Source organism: Hydra vulgaris, chromosome 08 (assembly GCF_038396675.1).
Source record: "Hydra vulgaris chromosome 08, alternate assembly HydraT2T_AEP".
Classification (NCBI taxonomy): Eukaryota; Metazoa; Cnidaria; class Hydrozoa; order Anthoathecata; family Hydridae; genus Hydra; species Hydra vulgaris.
This window is the reverse complement of record NC_088927.1, coordinates 64768112-64793962: the sequence shown is the minus strand read 5'-3', so window position 1 is coordinate 64793962 and position 25851 is coordinate 64768112. Positions and strand designations below refer to the sequence as shown.

At 27.2% G+C, this 25851-nt stretch overlaps 1 protein-coding gene across 1 annotated transcript in view; it reads right to left on the bottom strand.

Annotated features, from left to right (window-relative positions):
* Window positions 1-25851, bottom strand: part of LOC101238025 (uncharacterized) — a 167948-nt gene that overhangs the window by 71468 nt on the left and 70629 nt on the right. The window contains exons 11-19 of the mRNA XM_065804169.1: window positions 25396-25479; window positions 24741-24983; window positions 17979-18276; window positions 17673-17858; window positions 15975-16100; window positions 15482-15635; window positions 15260-15360; window positions 9272-9520; window positions 8337-9143 (exon numbers count right to left, since the gene is read on the bottom strand). Of these exons, the coding sequence (XP_065660241.1) occupies window positions 8337-9143; window positions 9272-9520; window positions 15260-15360; window positions 15482-15635; window positions 15975-16100; window positions 17673-17858; window positions 17979-18276; window positions 24741-24983; window positions 25396-25479 (2248 nt within the window). The remainder of the gene's footprint in view (window positions 1-8336; window positions 9144-9271; window positions 9521-15259; window positions 15361-15481; window positions 15636-15974; window positions 16101-17672; window positions 17859-17978; window positions 18277-24740; window positions 24984-25395; window positions 25480-25851) is intronic.

Below are 25851 nucleotides of genomic sequence, written 5' to 3'. Positions count from 1 at the left end.
CACCTTATTGCAATAAAATATGAGAGTGAGAAACCCTCAAATGAGCGATGTGTAACGTCAATCGATGGAACAAAGATAAATTCCTCTAAGGTAATAATAATTTATTATCTTTGAAATAAAGAAATTTTATTCTTAATTACCAGATTTTAATTTCTTAAATTTGAACTGAGCTAAAGTGTTAATTGTTGCAGGCTTGACCAGGAAGGCATGCTATTGCACATCATTATTATATTTTGTTTTGACAAATTGGCCAACAAGTATTTACACATTTGTATGATGATAAGGGTTATGTTAATGTTAAATGTTAAATTATTTCAAAAATGCACTAAAAAAACTAAACTAAGATAAAGTTAAAAATGTTATGTATTTATGTTTTTAACTAACAACGCTTACATAGCGTAACATTAGTTAAAAATTGTTAACCCTTTTTTATTATTGTTTTTTTATTTTCTATCCAGTTTCTATTCTTTTCAGTTTCACACTAAAACAAATCGATGTTTATATTATATAAAACGTATTAGAAAACGATTTAAAAGATATAAATTGATCAGTAAAAATGTGAACTTTTATGAATATAGTTATAAACATATAAAAATTACATAAAATGTAAAATAATAACCAAAATGATTGTTGTAAAATTGTCTTTTGCTATCATTCACTTAAGATAGGTACCACATAAAGTAAACGTTTGAAAAAAATGTATTTTTGTAAATGCGATATTCTTTTGTTTCTTAGATACAAACGTCAATATTATCTTCTTTAAAAGTTTCAATGGATGATGCGTATATATAACTTGTAAACTGTGCATATGAAATAGCCCTTCAACCAACTATGCCGCACAAAAACTTTGCTGTTATTGTAAGTATCGATGTGTTTACTATTTCAAATTTAGTTTAACAACATAATAGTTAGCAATAGTTGCTTCACATGCTTAACTTTTTTACTAATCTATTGTATATTTAGCTTTAGATCAATAAGTACAATACATAATATACATAAATGTTTAGGTAAAAAGCAGTAAGATCAATGGTGTTAAAATTTATTTCAGTTTCTCACTTTAGTGTAAAAACACATTCCAAAATTACCTTTCTTAGTTTATCTGGTTGCTTTTTGTTTTATTAGATAAGTACAAACCATTTAATTTGTCAATAATAAAATAAAGTATATATTTTAGGTATTATGCATTACAGTCTACCAAAACTAACAGGAACGAGGTTTGTCAGGCATCATTTAAGAGCTTTTAAGAATTTATTGGAGTCATGGCCACCTTTTATAGTGGCCTATGAGAACTAAGTAAATAAACCGGAAAACCCTTCAACTACAAGAGCAAAGCTTTATGGGTTACTAAAGAAATTTAAATCATATAATTTACTTTGCACTGTTGCCGTTTATCATGATTTGCTAGAGCTCATTGTGCCAGCATCTAAAGTTTTTGAAGCAAATGCAGGCCTTGTTAAGAAGCGTTACCCAGCTTGCATTTTGCCTGTGAAAAGGTAACTTGCCTTATGCGTTCAGCAGTTTTGCGTTACGCAAAAACTTATACCTTTTAGAATATTTAAATTATCTTTTGATATCATTTACGCGAGGTTTTTGCAGAAGAAATAAAGTTGTAAGTAAAAGCATTTAACGCAATTGTAAACTAATAGATTTTTTGTTAAAGAAACAGCTTGTTTAAAAATTTTTTTGTTGTTGTTAAAAATAAGTCGAAAAAATAAAGTGTTTTAAGTTTTATCTTAAGGAATTAAATATATATAAATATACAAATTATTTTTTGTCATATTTATACATTTTGTTAAATTCATATAAAAATTATTTTTTGTCATAATAGTTTAAAAAATGCACAATTTATTTTGATGTAAATATTTTATTAATAAGATATTTTGTTTATTGTTAATTCAATAACATAAAGTTTTAATGACGTTCCTTCAATTTATGAAAATAAATTATGATCACGAATATGATATCGGTAACCAATAAATAATAAAAAAAAATTCTTTATTGTTTAAAAACATTATTAAAAAGAGTTTACAAAATAAAAAATAAAAAATTTATTAACAGTTAATAAAATAACCAAAAACCAACTGTAAAATTATAAGAAAATAAACAAATATTATGTTATGTTTTATAAAAAAAATATTTTTTTCATAATAAAATTTAGTTCATATTTGAAAAAAAAAATAAAAATGATTTTTCAAATAGGAACTTAAATTTTATTTGTAACTTTTGATATAGTGAGAAAAATAAAACTGTATGATTTTTAATGCGTTAATAAAATAACTTTTATTACAATGCGATACTTGAAAAGACGCTAGTGACACAATATAACTTCTAACAATACAAAATATATTTGCTGAGTTGAGTTACTTTGAAATGCATTACGCGTTTTCGTTACATAGCAAAATCTCGTAACAAGGCTTGCAAATGAACTGTTGCCGCATGATAATCTAGCTACAATCAACCTTACAAATTTAGAACTGGAATTGAAGCTCGAAGAAATTGATACGGATTTAGAATTTTTAGATAGCTATGTATCATGTTACATGGTTATTTATGGCAAACATAACTTACCTGAAACTGTCTGGTCAGTTTAATAAAACTGGGGACAAGCGAAAACACCCTAGTAATAGGAAATATACAATAGTAAATTTAGATATGACTTTGGTTGATGTAGATCAAACATTATGCTCAGTATAATAAGAGAAAAGTTATACCCAGACTTATAAATACTTTAAACAGCAGGTTTATTAGCATAAAGGAAGAGTCTAAGATTTATCACGCCATGCGGTTCATCGACCCACAGAACTGGACTGAAACAAAGAGTTTGGTGTGAATGAAATAAAGTTTTTGCCCACACATTTCAAAACACCATTAGAACATTCCGATTTTAATGAAAGTTAATTATTCAAGAATGGAAACTATTTTTGATTCATGCAAGAACAAATCTTAAAGCGATGGTACGCAATGGCCAGACAAGAGAAATTTGGAGAAATAAATTAGATTCCTAATTTATTAAAAGTTATATCAATTATTTTAACAATTTTCAGATCAATTTCAAGCGTGGAGCGAATGTTTAGCATAGTTACTAGCATATTATCAGATCAACGCTTATCCATGAGTCACGATCCGCTAAATGATAGCATTATGATATTAGGAAACCATGGAAGCTGGTCAAAAAAAGAAATAATCCTCATAAAAAAGGGAGCAAAAGACATTTATTTGAATCAGAGACAATTACTTTAGGTTGATGATGACACAGATGACTATACGACAACAGCATCATTAACTCCAAATCAAGTTCTCGATGACAACGATGAAATAGACAGTGTTGATGAAGATATGACTGATGAGTTAGCAGCAATCAGTTTCAAAAATGAAAAAGAGGAAAGACCGCTGACAACAGTTAAGGGAAAAATCTGTTATATAACTTACAAGTTTTGAAGAAGAATTTCAAATTAATCTTGTTTAAATACATATCAAAACAACGAAAGCAAAAAATTTTAGCCAAAAATTTATTTTTAAATACTGTTATAAGAACTTATTAAGCACTTGCCTTTTTGTTTAGTTGCATTTTTTTTTACCATTAATAGTTTAAAAAAAAAGCCAACAATGTAGTTTTTTATACTTCCCAAGTTGTTGGGAAGTATAAAAAACTACATTGTTGAAGTAGTATAAATGCGCTGTTGTAGATACTACTTCAAACATTGACGAATGAAAGTCATATAACAAATAGAAAACTTTTGATAAACACAGTCTTCCGCAAATTTCAAGATCGCTCTCGCGGCCGTGACTCCGAGCACGTATAATTGCGCTTGATGACAACATATTATAATTTTACAAGCGTGATGTAACGGCAATTTTCTTCATCACAAGCCCTGTATATATATATATATATATATATATATATATATATATATATATATATATATATATATATATATATATATATATATATATATATTAGGGTGCATCCAACGCCCCATACATTCAAAAATTGATCTGTCCCTATTCTCAAAACTTTCTATTGGTTCTCACAAGACACCCTGTTAAATTTTTTCAAAATTGAATGAGATTTAGGGGGGCCACCTCAAGTCTGAAACTTGCAACAAGACCCTAAACAGAACAAAAAAAGTTTTTCAAAAGTATGTCATGTTGGGTCTCAAAAGAAGCAAAACTTTATAAAAAATTTCAAAAATAGTTATTATTTTTTTGTTAAAAATAACTTAAAAAATTTTTTTGACAAAAACATGAAAAAAAAGGTTTTTTTTAATTTTTTGTTAAAAAATAATAATTTTTATGCAATAAAACTTAGAATAATAATTCTTGTGTAAAATTTTGTTATTTTTGAAATTTTTATAAAGTTTCGATTCTTTTGAGACCCAACATGACAAACTTTTGAAAAACCTTTTTTCCTTCTGTTTAGGGTCTTGTTGCAAGTTTCAGACTTGAGGTGGCCCCCCTAAATCTCATTCAATTTTGAAAAAATTTAACAAGGTGTCTTGTGAGAACCAATAGAAAGTTTTAAGAATAGGGACAGATCAATTTTTAAATGTAAGGGGTGTTGGATGCATCCTAATATATATATATATATATATATATATATATATATATATATATATATATATATATATAAATATATATATATATATATATATATATATATATATATATATATATATATATATATATATATATAATATATATATATATATATATATATATATATATATAGATATATATATATATATATATATATATATATATATATATATATATCGTACACCCAGATCAAGGGTGCCACAAGTGAAAAATTATGGATATTGAGTTATGAATGTCATTAGATAGTATGTTATGTGTTGTACATGGTGAAAAAATACCACAAGTCTAAACGAATGTTTACAAAATGACAGATACAAATGGCACTCTTAGTTGGAAAAAATATTAAAAACTTAAAACTTCAACCCTGATTTTCTCAGTTTGACACTTTTTGACTTGTGGCACCCTTCATCTGGGTGTACGATATATATAAATATATATATATATATATATATATATATATATATATATATATATATATATATACATATATATAAATATATATATATATATATATATATATATACATATATATATATATATACATATATATATACATATATATATATATATATATATATATATATATATATAAATATATATATATATATAAATATATATATATATATACATATATATATATATACATATATATACATATATTTAATTCAGATAAAACTCAATTTTTTTCAGCCAATCGTTATCGCAACAATTTAGATCTTCCTATATTTATGAACGGTGATGTACTCGATGTGTCACCTACTCTTCATCTTCTAGGATTAACTCTTACTTCCAATCTTTCTTGGAAACCATATATCAAATCAGTTGCAAAATTAGCATCTGCTAAGGTTGCATCTCTTTATCAAGCTCGTCACTTTCTTACTTCGGATTCTATTCTCTATCTCTATAAATCTCAAATCCGGCCTTGTATGGAATACTGTTGCCATATCTGGGGCGGATCATCTAATGATGCCCTTTCTCTTTTAGACAAGGTGCAAAAACGCATTGTAAAGATAGTTGGACCTGCTCTTGCAGCCAACCTCTAACCATTATCACATCTTCCTAATGTTGCTTCTCTTTCTCTTTTCTACAAATACTATAATGGCCACTGCTCTAAAGAGCTAGCGTCTTTTGTGCCATCTACAAAAATTCATTCTCGTGTTACTCGTCATTCAATTAAGTCTCATCCTTTTTCTGTGACTGTTCCTAAGTGTTCCAAAAACGCTTATTCGTCTAGTTTTTTTCCTCGAACATCAGTTCTTTGGAATTCGTTTCCTTTATCTTGCTTTCCTGATTCATATAATTTACAATCTTCATCTTTTCTCTTTCAGTAATTTCCAACTTTAATTAGTGGCTGCTTGCAGCCTTGTTGGAAGCGAAGATGTTTAAAAACATATATATATATATATATATATATATACATATATATATATAGACATATATACATATATATATATATATATATATATATATATATATATACATATATATATATATATATATATATATATATATATATATATATATATATATATATATATATATATATATATATATATATATATATGTATATATATTATTTTTCCTAAAAAACTATAAAAATAAATGAACTCAAGTAATAATTATATAAATTGCATACTCCACAAAATGTGTGAAGTTTACACTAGTTAAGACATTTACGACTTCCTGTAATTGAATTCTTGGTATAAATAGAAGTTTTATTAATTTGACTATTCATTTCTGAGTCTTTATTGATGAAACACAGTATTATATCAAAAAATTTTGTTAAGTGATTTTCTGCTAATTTATTATTCCTTGGTTCCTTTAAAAACATTGAGCACTTTATTTTGTAGAATACATTTATTTATATATATATATATATATATATATATATATATATATATATATATATATATATATATATATATAGAGAGAGAGAGAGAGAGAGAGAGAGAGAGAGAGAGAGAGAGAGAGAGAGAGAGAGAGAGAGAGAGCATGATAAGAGACTTTAATGGTAAAAAAAAAAAGACTCTTTTAATGCTTATTTTTATCATATAAGCAACATTTAAACAACATTTAATATATCATCAACATTTAAGCAACATGTAACAGTCGCTTAAATGTTAAAAAATCAAATAGATGTGTAAGTACATTTAGTTTAATCGCTTTTTAAAACCCTCATAATTTTGAATAGAAAGTTTTTTTAATTAATAATGTTTTTGTTTCCCTTTATATTGTTTTTATATATATTTTATTTTTATATTTTTGACAGTAGTATTTACAGTAGTGTACATACATCAACTAACTTAAAAAGATAGAATATGTAGGGAATGTACACACACTAACTAACTTGAATAGGTAGAATATGTTAGCGTGTGCATACATCAACTGGCTCATCCAACTGTCCCATCAACTGACTTAAATAGGTAGAACATGCAAGGAGTGTACTTAGATTGCTATCAATATACTAATATACTTAACTCTTTATCAGAAACAATTGTGAAATTTCACAACTAGATGAAGTATTATATTTGCTTCCTGAAAGATCTTGAAGTTTGTGATTGACAATATCATTATGCAATTTTTTTTTATTTTTTTTATGTGTGTGTATGTATTGATTAACCTCCCCAAAACTGAGAAGGCTACTACAGTTAAGTACTTCAATTGTCGTTACATACCTCTTTTAACTCTATAACTAAGACACATGAACCTTAACAAATAAGACCACAGTGTGGAAAAACAAGTTGATTAATCAATAAAATAACATCAAACTCTGATGGCAATAAATTTTAATAAACAAGATCATAAATCAGAAATAAAGTTTTTCTGCATCACCATTGTATTTTGAAATAAAAATACGAAACTTTTCAAAAAAAGAGAAATAGAAACTTTAGAAATAAATTATAAGTACTTTCCTAAACAAAATCAAAATTATTAATTTCAAATCAATTAACTTTTCAATTTTCAAAAACCAATATGACTTTTATGTCATACCAGGCCATATTTCGTTTTTTATAAACACACCTTATAAACACAAATAAAGGTGTTAACTTTCTTTATTTGATTATCTTGTCAAGTGTTTAGACACAGCAAACTCTATTGTAGTGTGCTACAGTAAATAAACTCTATTGTAGTGTGCTACAGTAAGTTAACTCTATTTTAGTATGCATACTGTAGTAAGTATACTCTTCCGTAGCATCTATACTGTAAAGGAGAGGACATTTAAAAAAAAATTTTTATACTTATACACTTCAATTTTTAATATCAATAATAATACAGGGTGTTAATAACAATTTAACAGGGTGTTTGCCAATATTTTAAAGTCGATTTTGCATATTTTTCCATTATATTTCCCTGATCCATTACCTGTTTAGCCTGAAGTTTTGAAAACCCGACTTCAAAAAAATTAGACTTAAACTCTCTTGGAAAAATCTTTAAAAATAAACAATAATACAACCCACATTTAAAGTATCAAGAGTTTATAAAATTATCTGCCAAATAAAATTGTTTATTACATATAAGATATACAACTTAATTTTTTAATTTTGATAAAAAACCATTTTTTTTTTATTTATCCCAGATTTTTCAAAAATTTAACCTAATTTCCCTGATTATTTCCTGATTTTTTTCCAGATATCTAAATCCCCTCATTTTTACCTGTTTTTACTGATTTGCTTGATCTGCCAGACACTCTGCAATATCAATAACTATTATTTATGAATACTTTGTAAATACAAACACACCTGGCATCCATCAGACATCCATTTGTTGACATCTTCATTCCAGTAATTACAATCAACACAATACGATTTCATCTCATAGTCAAAAGTCCCAAAAGACTCTGCTTCATCAAAAGTGTATGGATTTTGATCTAGTTTTTTATTAGGCATTGGGCCAGAATATAAAAAAGTTAAATGTAGTTCACTATTGTTTAAAAATGCATACGTAGCATTGTTGAAATTCCATAAAACTAATGTGCTATCATTGTTAAGATAAGCATCTTGATTTCTTTGTAAACCACCATTAATTTTATTAGAAAAAATATTTGCAAAACTTGTGTTTCCAGTTATCGTGATGTTTTTTGTCACAGCTTCAGAAAAATTCATCGTACTTTTTCTTGTTGAATTAAAAACAGTTGCATTAAAAATGTTTACATTATAATTTTTTGTCATGACAACACTATGTTTAGCAGAAATATTCAGCATAATATCGTGATCAAATTTTGTTGCAACTCTTCCATACTGAATGTAAACAATAAGATTTGTTAAATTATTTAGATCATTTTTTAACAGAAACTTCAGGAGCATGTTGCAATCTGGTATCAATGGCAGCCTTACTTGATATATATCATTGGGCATTGATAAAGATATATTATTGCTGTACATTTTTTCTGGCATATTTTTGATGGCAATGTGAATTGGTTGTGAAATGTTGCTCACTTTTATTGGATGACCATTGACATCAGAAAATGAAAGGCTCTGAGATTCAGAGAGAATGTTTTGAGATCGATCAGCATCCCATGTGTAAACAATTTCTTTCATTCTAACATTCTTAACAAAACAAAAAGATATAAAAAAAGCCCCAAAAAATAATAAATCATTTTACAAACAAAAATTCAATATGGCTGCTCATTTTTAGAGACTAACAAAAATGACATAAAACTAACAATTTAGCTTACATGTAGTAAAATTTGTATGTTTTGAACTGACTCGTTGAACATATCACGAGAATCTGGAAGCATAAAACCACCATCAACTGAACCAATTGTAGTGTTGCTCAAATAACTTGAAAAATCTTTTTTCAATACAAACACAAACTGCTTTGTTTCACCTAAAGTAGCATTTTCACCAGGTACTTTGTAAGATTGTGCAATTAAAAAATACTTTTCTAACGATTCTGACAACTTTGACACAAAATTTGAATTTCCCTTAAAAAAATACTGTAATTTTATATTTGAGTAATTGCACATATAATTCTTATATTTTTTATTGTATACTATAAACATATAAATTTCAAAAAAAGGCATTAACTTAAACTTAAACTCTAATTTCATAATGGTCAGACTTGGTCTCATATGATACATTCAATACTAACTTTGACAATCTGTATGTATGTATTCATGTATGTATGCGTATGTATGTATGTGTATGCATGTATGCATGTATGTATGCATATGTATAAGTATATATGTATGCAACCTTCGGAATTAGGAAAAATGAGGTCGGCAACAATTTACCGACCTCAAACTGTTGGAGGTCGACATCAGGTTTGCAGAAAATGTTTGATACAAAGGTCTTACCATAAAACATTGAAACGAGGTCGGCAAATTTTTGCTGACCTTAAACACTTTGGGGTCAGCAGTTAGGACAGCATTGCTGAATGCCGACCCTAATTTTGAGGGTTGTGTATGTATGTATGAGTATATATATATATATATATACTTATATATATACATATATATATAAATATTATATATATATATATATATATATATATATATATATATATATATATATATATATATATATATATATATATATATATATATATATATATATATATATATATATATATATATATTATATATATATATATATATATATATATATATATATATATATATATATATATATATATATATATATATGTATGTATGTATGGGTGTGCATATGAATGTGTGTATACGTATTTATGTATATGTATGTGTATGTATATATATACAATTATATACAACCTTCAGAATTAGAGTAGGTCACCTAACTGCCAACCTGAAAGTGTTTGAGGTCAGCAAAAAATTGCCAACCTCGTTTCTATGTTTTGTGGTTAGACTTTTGTATCAAATAATTCAATGCCGAACTGATGCCGATCTCAAAAAGTATGAGGTCAGCAAATTATTTCCAACCTCATTTTTCCTAATTTCAAAGGTTGTAGGTGTGTATATATATATATATATATATATATATATATATATATATATATATATATATATATATATATATATATATATATATATATATATTAGGGCTGTCCAAAAAAAATTTTTTTTTCAGATTTGATTGCATAGTTGTTTATTTTGTGCCATTTGACATAGTAATTAACTGTGCAAAAAATCTTTCCAATCAGATAATGTTTAGGGGGTGCTCAATGACCATAAAGTTTTACAAAAAATGTGAAAAACATGGAAAAAGTAACAAAGTTCCACAAATTTCTAAAACCCGGTTAATTAGATTTTTCAGATTTGATCAGTTTTAATTATCTCTAAATATTAAATTCTGAATACAAATTACAATCCACATCCACTTTAGACTGGTTTATTAGCAGAGAAATTAATGAAATAAAATACTGCAATACGACTAAAGTTCTGCGGTTTTTGTTATATCAGAATTTTTCCAAAATAAAACACTAGGATTTTTGACTCTTTGTCATTGATTAAAATACGAATTATAAACAAAAAAACATATGAGCAATTAACATTTAATTATCGTAATGTTATAGTTCGTGCAATGTTAATGCTAGCGAGGACTATAACTCTTCAGAGTACACTTTCTGGCATCTGGCACTCGCTTTCTGTGATCCTCAACCACCTGAATTAACCTCTGCATTTCAGATTCATTCCTTGTAATCGATTCATTAAACATCGACATTGAAGCCACAGATCGTTTGGCAGCATCATTTACTACTTTCAATGAATATACTAAATTTTTTCCTTCTTGGTATTCTGGGGAATCATTCCAGGTAGCTGGATCGTTGTTGAACAGAAAATCAATATCAACCTTCATTGACCGCAACAAACTTGCTGAAACTGATGTCACCAGCATGTCCAGAGATTTCTTCTCTAGACTTTCAATGTTCTTTAATTTGATCAACCTTTCAGACCAGTTCTCACCGTGAAATTTCATGTTGGAAATCATTTTTCGCTTCTCTTCCGTTTGAAGTTTGTTTGAAAACAAAGCTAGTGGGACCAATTCTGGTGAAAGGTACCACAAATGGTTTTGAAAGTTCTTGACTGCTGCTTCGGAAATCGTTTTATTCACAACTGCAAACTGCTTAAGTTGCTGAAACAGAAACAAGTCATTAACTGGAGCATCGCTGGCATTTGTGCATGATATCCAAGATTTTACATAAACCAGACTAGCAAATAAGCAAAATTCACAGAGATTTTTTTCCTCTTTTGTGGTCAACTTGAACTCTTCACGAAATAAATAAATCTTAAAACAATAAATAACCTTGGCCATCCAGTGAGCCATAAGCACCAGGGATCTTGAAATGATAATTTTTCTCTTCTTGATCAGGCAGTTTTCCAAGTATTAACAGACAGAGATCCATGATTTCTTTGTAGTCATCCCTTGGCATTTTAACATGCAGGTTTTCTTTGAGGAATGCAATCACTTCATTTTGTAGTTCTTGCACCAGGGGTATTTTCATTCGAATGTCATCCAGAGGTTTAAAATTTCCTTGATTAACTTTGGGCCAATATTGCTGAAATCTCTGGAAAAGAGGTATGTTGGGACCAGATGATGGTCCAAATAGTGATCCAAACACTCCTGCTACTATGATCTCATGAACATGGTGTCTGCAAGCGAAATATAACAAATTTCTACCTATATGTTTCTCTAGAACTACACATGCACCATTTTTGGAGCCAGTGTTAGAGGCTGTAGTATCAAAACTCATTCCAATAACATCACCAATTATGTCCCAGAAATTAAGCAGATGAATAACTGCTTTTGCTTGGGCTTCTCCAGTTCCAGCTGATAGTTTTGCTATTCCAAGTATTTTGTCAACATTAAGACCTGTCACACCTACAGATAGCCGGTCAACATTTGCTTTAGGGGCTGCAGAATTTGTACAATCTATCATCAGTTTGCCATCCCAGTGGACGATTAATGATGGTTTGTCCAAATCGCAGAATTCAGTTCGAACAGTGGCTTCAATATTTGATCGATGATAGGTTTGTTTTCTACGGACTGTAGAACGTGACAATGATCCATCATCAAGGTTCTGTCCACCAGCCCTTGCAATTGCTGCTGCTAGTATAGTAAATTTTGTGTCAGATAGATTTATTCTGTCTAATGTTGATGAACATCAGGCGAGTCAAGAATTGTATCTAAGATACATTGTCGTTTTGGAGTACTTGCTAAACTTGATTCAGCTGACCCTGAAGAACTTGCTTTACTGACTTGTTGTCTGTAATAAACAGGGATTTCTATCTCAAAATCTCTATCAACCATTTTGTCATTATCAACAGCATCGTTATCGTTGTCATCACTATAACTTTCGTCATGTAAAGGTTCAATAACAGGAACTATTGCACTCGCACCAGATTGTCTTTGCTCTTCTTTTAGCTTTCGTTCTCTCTCTGCTTGTTTCCTTGCTTCATTTCTTTCTTCTAATTTTGAAAGTTCTTTGTCCTCTCCAAACATCACCATTTTTCTCTGACATCTCTGATCCAATAAAAATTCTTTATCTTCTTCAATTCTGATCATGGTTTCAGCATCCTTGTGGGCAATGTCAAAAAGTAGGCCAATGGTGTCTGTAAATGATTTCTCTCTCGATTTCTGAGAATCTGACAATCTGGATTTTTTTTTTTTTATTAATTTAAATTCCTGGACTAAAGTTTTCAACTTTAAGACTACATTCGGATGAAATGCTGTCGGAATACGGGCTTTATTCCAAATAATAATCAGTTCATCAACAGTTGTTTTAAGACTTTCAGGCACTGACTTTTTGGTTGAATTAAGATGATAAAAAAATGTTTTTAAAACATCAGATGTTAAGGGAAGAACTTTATCTGGAAGATTTGGCTCTGGTTGTCCAATTAAAAAGATTTTGGTTTGAAGTCGTGTAGAGATAGCAACACGAGATGATGCTGCCATTTCAATGATAACTGAAATATTATGAGAAAATCAAAACTCAATACCATATTATACAAACTTATCATTCAGTTGTTGGTTTATGCAGCTGCAGCAATATATTGTAATAATTATTACTAAAGAAATTAAATAAATATTTTCAAATTAGAAATTATTATTATCTGTACTTAATAACAAACAATACACTACCAGACTACCATGCTAGTTTTCTGTAATAGGTTACTAAGGTTAGGTACTATCAAAATATTAATACATTTGTTGTCAAACTGAAATTCCAAATAAAAATAATATTTATACTTGTAAACCTTTTTATTCTGTTTGAACAAATTCTAAATTGAGTTAAATAATAGTATTAAAATTATGAATACAAATTTTAACAAAATGATATAAACACAATTGTTTTAAACACTAGCAGACATTTTTTAGTCTGGTGCCCTGATGACAGTTAATCTGCTGCACTTTAATTAATCTATATAGCACGCAATCAGACAATATTTCAGTGGAAAAAATCTAACTAACCAGGTTCTAGAAATTTTTGGAACTTTGGAACTTTTTACACGTTTTTGACGTTTTTCGTAAAACTTTATGGTCATTGAGCACCCCCTAAACATTATCTGATTGGAAAGATTTTTTCCACAGTCAATTACTGTGTCAAATGGCACAAAATAAACAACTATGCATTCAAATCCGAGAAAAAATTTTTTTTCCTGTGTTCATATATATATATATATATATATATATATATATATATATATATATATATATATATATATATATATATATATATATATATATATATATATATATATATATATATATATATATATATATATATATATATATATATATATATATATATATATATATATATATATATATATATATATATATATATATGTATATGTATATAGTGATGTGTGTGAATGTGTGCATGTGTATGTATGCATGTGTATGTGTATATGTGTATTTGCATGTGTATATGTATGTATATAAATGTATATTGAGAAAAGTAGTATCATATATAGAAAGTATAAAGGATGAGATCAAACAAAGATATTTAATTAAAACAGTTCAAAAAAAGTTTGCTACAAGATGTTTGAGACTATTATGCATAAGGGTGTTTTGCATAGTCTATGTTGGCATATAATAAGATAACAAAATTAATCTCCAATAAAAATAATCCTTGATGGAATATGTAAAATAAATTACTCTTATTTTTAGTGTTTAACAATTAAATTAGATTGTTACATCCTCATTAACTTTTAAACGAACAAAATCAAAAGATGCGTTCATAGGAAGTTTATAAACTAAAGGTGTCTAACTATTGTATTATTTAATATCATGATGAGTAAACTCTATTAGGGATGTAGGTAGAAAATGAGGATAATTTTAGACTCCTTAGAATCTGTTTCTCTTCCTCTATGAGATTATGTTTTGACAATTTGTTGATTAATTTATTAAAAAAAAAAATACAAGTCTTAAATTAATAATTATATTTTACTAGATTATTTTATATATATAGCACTTATAATATTACATTAAAAGTAATATATATTATTATTATTATTTTTATTATTATTATTTTGATTATTATTACTATTATCATAATTGTTATTATTATTATCATTATTATTATTATTACTGTTACTATTATATTAACTATAAATCACTTGATATTATTTGTTTGTAAAAAATTCACATCTAAAATAAATAAAAACATTTTTAATTTATAAATTGTGTTAATTGTTTGTAAATAAAAAATTTTTATATATTAATAATAAAGGAAGAATTACTTCTGAAAAATTTGATGGTTGAAAAATTTCTTTTGAAAGATTTGATGGTGTTGTTGCTGCTGTTGTTGTAACTGTTGTTTGATTAGTAGAAAGAGCAATCTCTGTGGGTAAAAAAAGTTAATAAATTTATTTTAAAAGCAATACACTAAAACTATCATCAATAATCTATGATATATATAACATAATTATCTAAAAAAATTATTTACACTTGATTAGTTGTACCTGTTTTATTATTGTTTAAACCAGCTTGAAATAAATTTGAGATTGAATTCACAAAGGATTGAGTCATGATATCATAGTGGTCTGCACCCAAATCTTCAAAATTATCTTTAGTAAATAGGCTTGCCATCTTAGTAATGACATCTTCTGCTTGGTTCTAAAAATTGTATTTATTTAAATATTCAGTATTGCTATCTTTAAAAAATTCATTATTTATATATTTGTTTGTACATTTGTTAAATAATGCAGTTTATATATATAAAGGTATAATTCCTTTGTAGTATATTTATCATCAAAAAAATTTAAAACTTAATTTTCTTACTTTTAATAACTACAGTTATACTTAAATTTCAAAACTTCATGTCTTTTAATTTATGTAGACAATGGAATACTTCTTAAAATTAAACTTTACTTTTTCTTTTGTTTTTTCATTTTTGGTCTATTTTTATCTTTACATATTATAATTAATGTCTATTAACTGAATATTAAATTATACCTGAGCATAAGGGGTCAACTCCAGTGGATATTGTGATGCAACAACCAATGCATCACTTACTGATTTAAAAGAACTTAAATCTTTGATTGATACATTGTTGAGTAAACTAATCACTTGTGTGCGTGTCTATAAAAAATTATCACTTGTATGCATCTCTATAAAAATTAATCACTTGTGTGTATCTTTAAAAAAAATAACCACTTGTGTGTGTGTGTGATTTCAGAAAAAGACTTCAAACAAAAACAAGATTATGAATGTAAGCATTATTTCATTTTCACTATTTTTTTTTTCCATATAAATTTTATTTCCTTATTTCGCTACTAATTTTTTTTCATTTTCAATAAAATAATAACAGTAAAAAATTTCCACCATTTTTATTATTAAATAGTTTCAATCTATCTAAGGCAAGGTTACATTTCTTTTTTTTTAGTAAATACTACCATAGTAGTGCTATGCATGTTAAGCAACAGTTAAGCATGGATGAGCAAGAGATGATGGTACAGTTACTGTGAAATCATCTTTTGCTCCACGAATCAAAACACAACCTTGCATGATTAGACATTCAGCAAAACCATATCTTTTTGTTTCCTTTACGTTTAAAAAATTTTTATTTATTTAGTTGTTTCCCACGAACATCAATGAATTGAAAATTTTTTCTGTCTTCATTCTTTTATTCATTTTTCACAACTTTTTAAGTTTTCTGTCAATTCAATTTTTAAGCTCTTTATATGTCTTCTTTACTTTTTAGCACAACTTTAATAATTTTGAATGTGAACTTGATATTAAAAAAAAAGATAAAAATATTAACAATAATTTGTTTTAAATACTTAATTTTTTAGTTTCAATGCTATTTTTGGCAAAATTTTAAGTTTCAAAATTTTGTCAAAAATAACATGAAATTTATCTACTGAAATACTGAATGGATCTAATTATGGTTTCATAAAAGGTTAGTAATTAAAGATAATCCAATGAAAATAATGAAAATAGAAAAGAGAATCTAGATAGAGTATTATTGACATTTAGTTAAGCTTCAACATGAATAATTGAACTTTGATTACATAATAAATGAAAAAATAGTCTAGTATAGATATACTAACATGTAAAATAAAGCACAACTTTTTAAAATTTTGTGTACCATTATTTCTTAAATATCTAAGGGCATCCAAAATTTGCAAAATCTAAAATTGTTTTAAAACTGTCTGTGATCCTTAATCTGGGATATTTACATAAAAAAACTGCCAATAAGTAAAATAAAAACAAAAAATCATGCGTTTTTAATGAGAAAAATACACTTTATTTCTAGCTCTATAATTGTTATGTTTAGAACAGGTACTAAAATATATTTTTGTGCTGACTGTGAAGTTAAAACTTACACTTTTATTGATATTGCTTCAATCTCTACCTAAACAACTTTCTTTTATACTTTGTTGCATGCTTTTCTCTGTTTTTCCTAGATTTCCCATATCCTCCATCTTTAAAATTCAATGTATCAATGTGATAAACCATTAAGTACCGTATGTAATTATTATATAGACAAAAAAGCAGAGTCCTCCTAACTTTTTTTTTTTTTTTATCTTTCTTAGTTTATCAAATATGAGTTATATATATTAAAATGTTTCAAAATAAAAGTTTACAAAATAAACAAAAATTTATTAAGTAAATAAAGAAATTAAACAAAGTGAACAAAATTAAGGTTACTTCTTGTAAATCCAAAAGCTGTTGCTGATTTTTAACATTATTGTCAGTGCCATTATAAAAATCAACAGAATTTTTGTTAGTATTTGAACTTATTGCTTGAGCAAGATTAGTGACACTTTCAACATCAAACAAATTGACATTAGTCATCAAGTTTGTCAAATTCTTAGGTTTTTCATTTGGAAATACCTGAAAATGAGAAACATTTGAAATTGTTATAATTGAAAAACAAATCAAAAAAAGCTATTAACATTGAAAAAAGTCATTCTTCTTACTTTAATCAAAAAATATACAATAAAAAAATAACACCTGTATGTAAAGAATGCTTTCAGTGTATGCTTTGAACTTTCCACTCACCCTTATAATGATTTTTATTATAAAGTTATAATTTTTATCACCAGGTCCCAATATAAAGTCGATTAAATTAGGCTTGTCAATAGATGCTGAATTTAATATAGGATAATCAATTGTTGTTGTACTTGTAAGATTCATGTGTTGTGATTGACCATTATCATAAAAAAACATGTAGTTAAGCAACCCATCTGAATCTTTCCAATTGTTACAAAAAATGCCAAACTTAGTTTCAAGAGCATAGCCTTTCATTGGACTATAATAAAAAATAATGAAAAATTACTTCTAGTTTAAACAAATATAAGTTCTATTGAGTTATGTTCATATATCTCGACAACGTAATTCAAATATATTTATTGAAAGTTCAAAATTTATATGATTAAAACTATATTTATATGTTTAGTTTGAAACTTTTGCATCAATGTTGCGGTAGTGGTGTAGTGGTAAATGCGCTCGCTTCATAAGCGAGAGGTTCCGAGTTCGAACCCTACCACGTCCCTGGTAGCACTGCACTCAACTTGTTTCTCCGCACAGCGGCCTTGTTTGTCAAGGTTCGTGTTTCGGAGTTATAAAGTTGAGAGAGGGTTATAAAAACTATTAAGTAACCTCCTAATCTGTAGTGGGCTTCTCAGCCTTGAGGAGGTGAATAACAAAAAAAATAATAGCAGAAAAAAAGAAAAAATTAAAAGTTAAAGCGAGAAAGAGTGGAGAGAGGGTTATAACCACAAGTAGCCTCCACATCTATAGTGGCCTTCTCGGCCTTGGAGAGGTGGGGGAAAAAAAAAATGTATTTTAACCTAAATCGCTTATATTGAAAATTAAATAAATCTCCACGCATCTTAACAGAAGACAAAAATTTATTTTTGGAGGGATGATAAATGCTTTCCTACTCATAGTTATATATTTTTAGAGGAATGATAAATGCTTTCCTACTCCAAGTTATATATTTTTGGAGGGATGATAAATGCTTTTCAAATCAAAGTTATATATTTTTAAAGGGATGATAAATATTTTCCAACTCAAAGTTAAATATTTTTGGAGAGATGAAAAATGCTTTCCTACTCATAGATACATGTTTTTGGAGAGATGATAAGTACTTTCCAACTCAAAGTTATATATTTTTGGAGGAATGATAAATGCTGTCTTACTCAAAGTTATATATTTTTAGAGGGATGATTAATGCTTTCCTACACAAAGTTATATATTTTTAAAGAGACGAACTTTCCAACTCAAAGTTTTCAACTCTCACACCAAAAACAATAACAATCTGATTAAAAATTTGAAATATACCAATGTTTAGAAAACTTTCAGAGTCTTCTTCATTTCCTAATATTTATTTATCTTAGTAATAAATATTTTAGTATTAAATACTTACTATTTAGTATTTAATTCAATATTTAATTTTTCTCTTCGTATTTAACATTATTAAACATTCTATTATAAAGTCAAGCAGACTTGCTTTGAATCCCTCTTAAATACATATTGAACCTTAAGTTCAAGATAAATTCACTTCTTGACTGTTTTAAAAGTGTTTGGACTCTTTAACAGGGAGAGCATTCTCTCTTTTCGCAAGTTTTATACTTATATCCTCACTAACACTTGGGCTCAAACACATTTGATCAAATACAAATACGTTAACTCTAGATTTAACCAATGTAGAAATAAAAAGGCAACAAATAAAACTCATACAACTTAACCCAAATAATATAAGTCTTTTTAAAAACTGCTGACTTTAAATCAATAAACATTTATATATATATTTATATTATATTATATTAATATTATATATATATATATACATTTACATATATATATATATATATATATATATATATTATATATATATATATATATATATATATATATATATATATATATATATATATATATATATATAATATATATATACATATTTAATATACTCCCTGACTTTCCCCTAACTTTTTAACAAAGTTAAGAGTTTCTATGACTTTTTTTCAGGTTTTCCAGGTTGCTGACCACCCTGATTTATTTTAGTGTTTAAAATGAAAAAAAAAAACTAATCGCTTGGTATTTCCCAAAATAACACTGGTTAACCCTTTTTATGGAACTCCAAATACACTTCAATCAAATACAAATACAAACATTTAAGAAATTTTTTAATCAAATACAATACGAATGCAAATATGCCCATTTCTATCAAATAAAAATACATATTTGACCCCCTGCTCACTAATAACAAACAATAGATAACAAATAAGAAATAACTCTGTTTGCAGCATTTGGATTCTATAACGTGTTAGAAGAAGGAGATTTTGAAACAGTTTCTTTTTCTTGCAATAATGACAAATACCGGAACTAACTACTCGATAGCATTTGTTTCAATCAGTTTCTTCATAGGTGAATTCAGAAAGATTTAAATTTTAAAGAAATATAAAATTATTATAATTAATAAATATTTTGCAATGACTGAAAGAACAAAAATTTTGAATGGCGTGTGCCTCCAATTAACAAACTGGAACAAAAACTCCCTCAAAAAAATTTCAGTAACCACCTGCTTAAAAGAAGTATTTAAACCATTGGTTTTTATCTCATATCAATCCACTAGAAAGAGATTTTTATCTCATATCAATCCACTAGAAAGAGTAATTTAAATAAATTTGAAAGAAAAATAACATGAACTTTTAATTTAAAAAAAATCTTTTTATTTTTTTTATTATTAGTTTACAAGTCATCGTTTTTCGTATGATATGCAGTCAAATGCAAAAGTATACCCCATAGAAATCTCAGTTTATTAGAAGAACATGAATTTGTGGTAACATAATTATTTGGCATAGATAAACCTTGTATATACAAGGTTTACCAATGCAAAACAATTATGTTACCATAACTATACTTTTACTGTATATAAGTCATGACATATCAAAGACATTTCAGTATTTTGTATATGCTCTGTGAACATCAATAACTGCTTCTAGTCAAAAAGGCATACTAGCCGCAAGTAAAGTGCAATCTTTTTTTTTCTTGATTTCTTTCACCCACACACTTTAGTGACCGCAACTATTGTTGGGGCACTTTGCCTTCCACTACTAAATCTTTCATTCGAGACCACAAGTTTTCAATTGAGCTTAAGGCCAGATTATTCCCCAGCCAGGACTTTGACATGATTTTTTGTTAAAAAAACCTTTACAACCTTAGATTGGTAGCATGGAGCGCTGTCACGCATGAAAATCATAGTGTCGTGGATTGCCATATACAGATTAAACTTTCACTGAGTAATTCAAAAAAAATACAAAAAATAATTACAAAACTAATACAAAAAAAAAAAAAATTTCCCCCGGTCTCCCTTGGGCCAATAATGGTGCTGTTTGGTAAATTCTAATCTTATATTTTTCATCAAAGGTGTCAGTTGCGGTTTTTTAGCTGGTTTATACGACTATAGCCCAAGTTCTTTGCTTTGGAAACACAAAACTATACTGATACTAATATTAGTACCTTTTGAAAGGAGCTGAGAACTTTTTTGTTGGAGATATCACAACAATGTTATGTTCATATTACTGTCTCTAAGGCTTGTTTTACATGGCCTACCACTTTTCTTTTGATTACCATAAAAACATTTCTAATAGACTTTTTCTATAGTTCTTTGACAAATGACTTACTGTCGATATTTGTTGCTGTATAATATTTTACTTCTGTCAGATACAGATTTTTGCTCATTTTTGATGAAAATAGAAAATCAAAAAGGTAAACCAGAAGCACAAGTTACTCTGTTCTTTTAAGAACATTGAGCACTCTATTTTGCAGAATACATTTTAAAGTTGTTTAAATATATATATAGGCACATATATATATATATATATATATATATATATATATATATATATATATATATATTAGGGTGACTTTGTATATATTTATATATATATATATATATATGTATATATATATATATATGTATATATATACATATATACATATATATATATATACATATATATATATATATATATATATATATACATATATATATATATATACATATATATATATATATATATATATATATATATATATATATATATATATATATATATATATATATATATATATTTTGGTGACTTTTTTTAAAAGTATAAGGGACCCGTCTGGTGTTTAAGGATCTTGAACAACCCCTGAAATATTTTTTCATTGAAAAATATTCTAAATTGAGTACAAATCTATTACATAAAACACATTTAGGGATTACTGCTAGAAATTTTTTAAAAATGTAGTCTTAGAGCCATCCTTATATATGTATATATATATATACATATATACATATACAAATATATATATACATATCTATATACATATATACATATACACATATATCACTGACACTAGACAAGTCATTCAGTGTGATGAGCATTAAAGTCACCAATAACAATGCTATTGGCTGATGGATAAAGAGAGAGGGCTTTGTCAATTTGATCAGAAGTAACATCAAAAAGAGTGCAGTCTTGAGATAAAGGAAAGCAATATAGAACAAAGAGAAAGGCGATAGAGTGAAGTGATGCTAAACGAAAGCACATAAAAGAATATTTGTGGATTCAAACCTGACAGTTTCCTGACAAATGTGAATATTACAAATGTAAATGCCTAGGCCAGGCATGTGATTATTGGAGTCTTTACGAATTAAAGGAAGATAACCATCAGTACTAAGATCACAAGATGAAACAGCTGGACTCAAATTAGTCTCACAAGGAGCAAGTAGGTCTGGTGCACTTTGCAAGAGATAAGACTCAACAGAAAAGTTACTTTAAAGACCACAAATATTAGTGAATGATAGGTTTAGAAAACTTGGTGATGATGATGGTTTTTTGTGTTTTATAGTTTTTGGTACTTTATTCATTTTTAAACTAAAGTTAAAGAACTTGACTCAAAGCATAGACAATACTCAGTACACTGTTTAATAGCCCAAGCAATTGCCTAATTAGTATTAAAAAATCCTAAGCCGTAACAAAGGGCTCAAAATGTTGCCTTAGCAATGCACACCAAAAGTACAAAGTGCTGGTAGTAAGGTTTCCCAAACTCTGTCTACCACAGAGTTTGGGAAACCTTACTACCAGCCAGCCTCAGAATCATAAAACTGAGTTTTAGAGCTGTACCCTCATTAGGAGATAATAGAATGAGTTGCCTAGTCATTAAAACAGAGACACAAGCAAAACTGATGATTGAGTCAAAAAGATTCAGCATTTAACAATCTAAACTGGAAACAATGTATTAAAAATACGTCATAGAATCATACATAGAATCTGTTTACCCCATAAGCCTTTGCCTAGGAGGCCTTCTACAAGACAGTAGCCGATTGCATTTAATACCTGCCCAAGATGAGTATTTTTATCGAGACACCATCTCTAGCCTTATCTTAACTAAGAGCCTTAAGGCAGGGGGTGTTTTAAGTTGTAGTTGGCTCCTCCTAGTCATTGCCTAAAAAAGCATATTTTACAAAGCAGCAGGACATGAAGCAGATTGTACAGGGTTACATGTTAACAGTAGCAGGATAACCTGACATACAGTAATATATATGAGCATATGACATATATATGGCTAATTCCGCAACAGTGACGGTCGCAACAATTGACACTCTTTAAGCTGTTAAAAATGAACAGAAAATGAAAATAACTTGAAACTTTCCAGAAATGTGAAATACTATCATATAATTTAGTATGCAAAAGTTAAAGCATAAAGCCTTAAAATTTTATACTTTTTACCATTTCTAAACAAAACAACTTTGTCAGACTTGGTGCAGCGAACAGTAAAAAAAAATCGTTTGGTGTCTGTACTTAGCGCATATTATTATATGCTGAGTTGCATAGTTTTTTCAAAGCTTTACAATCATTTTTATGTTTTTATTGTTGTGAGGGTCGTTACAAAAAATCCAGAAAATCATTATTAATGAAACACAGTTTAAATGACTTAATTGAATGTTTATGATTTAAAACTTACTTTATTAAGTATTAGCTAACATTTAGGGAAAAACTTGAATGCTACACAATCCAGATATGAAAAAACCTTATATTTTACCAGATGATGGAAAATAGCATGAAACTAATAATTACAAAAATCATTTAGTTTTATTATCAACACATACATATTATAGCTCTTATTAAGTTTATCAAGCCCTTTTTTGAAAGTACGCACAAAACAACTTTAATACACAAACATATATATTCTACAACTCTACTACAACTAACTACAATACTACTACTACAAATTGCTAATACTACAACAACAAATACTACTTAATACTACAATTATTACTATTATTATTACACTACTACTACTACTACTACTACTACTACTACTACTACTACTACTACTACTACTACTACTACTACTACTACTACTACTACTACTACTACTACTACTATTACTGCTGCTGCTACTGCTGCTACAACTGTTACTACAACAATATCTATTACAACTACTACTATTAAAGTGAATCAAAAACTTATTAATCATTAATATGTGTAGTAAATAAGGAGTAGATATATATTGTGTCTAAAGTTGTTTCTGAGACAACTTGCTGATATTTCAACTAGAGTAAAAGGTTTAAACGCAATGCAAAATTAAAAATTATTAGAATCAACTTGAATTCTCAAGAAATGACACTTTTGAATGGACTACAAAAACTTATCAGTTCAATGTTGAAAAAATAAAAATATTATTAAATAAATATATTATTAAATAAACACTAACTTTACATAACAAAATCCTAAAGTTGGTTTGGTACATGTGGTCTTTGTAAACTTAAACTTGGCTCTATTTATTGAGTCTGCAAAACCAACCAGGAGCATAAAAGTGTAGTTCGTTGATTCAAGAAGAATATCTTTACTTATGACTAAACTCGGAGTTGAAAAACCGGTAGTTGTAGCATTTCCTGACAAAATCTCTGATGGAACAACACCAGAATCATTTGTTATAGTCCACTTTGCTGCTAATCTAAAAAATAAAACATAAAAAAGACATTTTTAATTTTTTTTTTATGGGTTTAATAATTAAAACCTATAAAAAATTTAGGATTTGTTGCTTTTTCTGGCTATTTTTTTAATATTGCTTGTCCTGACGGATCTTATATTAGGGCTGGTGAGTCTCTTTAGAAAACTAAAAAAAGGCAAGTTACCTTGAAGCATGAGAACTCCAATATAAAATTCTAAATTTAACTTAAATATAAAATTTTAAACTTAACAAAATTCCAAATTTGTGGTGGAGAATTTTGATCTTTTTAGTAGTAGCATAACAAAACAAATTAAACATTTAAAATTCAACACTTCGAATATCTTATAGATAACCCTCTAAACCACATAAGTGTGGAACCATTGATAATAAAAAATGTAACAAAAAAATTTTTTACCTTTGAAAACCACAATCTGTGCAGATAAATGAATATATAACACGCTCTTTAAAATTCAGTTTTTCATCACAATTGGATATGCATCTAAGTATTGAAAGTATTTATTCAATGTTGTTTAAAATATATTTATACATAAATATATTTTTCTTTATTATGTTATTAGTTTTTTCTTCGTAAAATCTAAAACAAAATCTTTTGTACAAAATTTTTTGTTTCATATAATATATATAAATTTAATTTAATAATTATAGTAATTAATATAATTATTTAATATTGTTTTAATTCCAATAATTTTTGTTTAATAAAACAGAGGTTGACTGCTCTGTTTAATCTTTTTATTTCAACTTTTATAAAAATCTACCAGTTAAATGCAACAGTTTATTGCATGTTTAAAGTAGTGACAATAAAATGACAAATAACTAATGCAAAATTACTATCTTTGCAAAATAATCTATG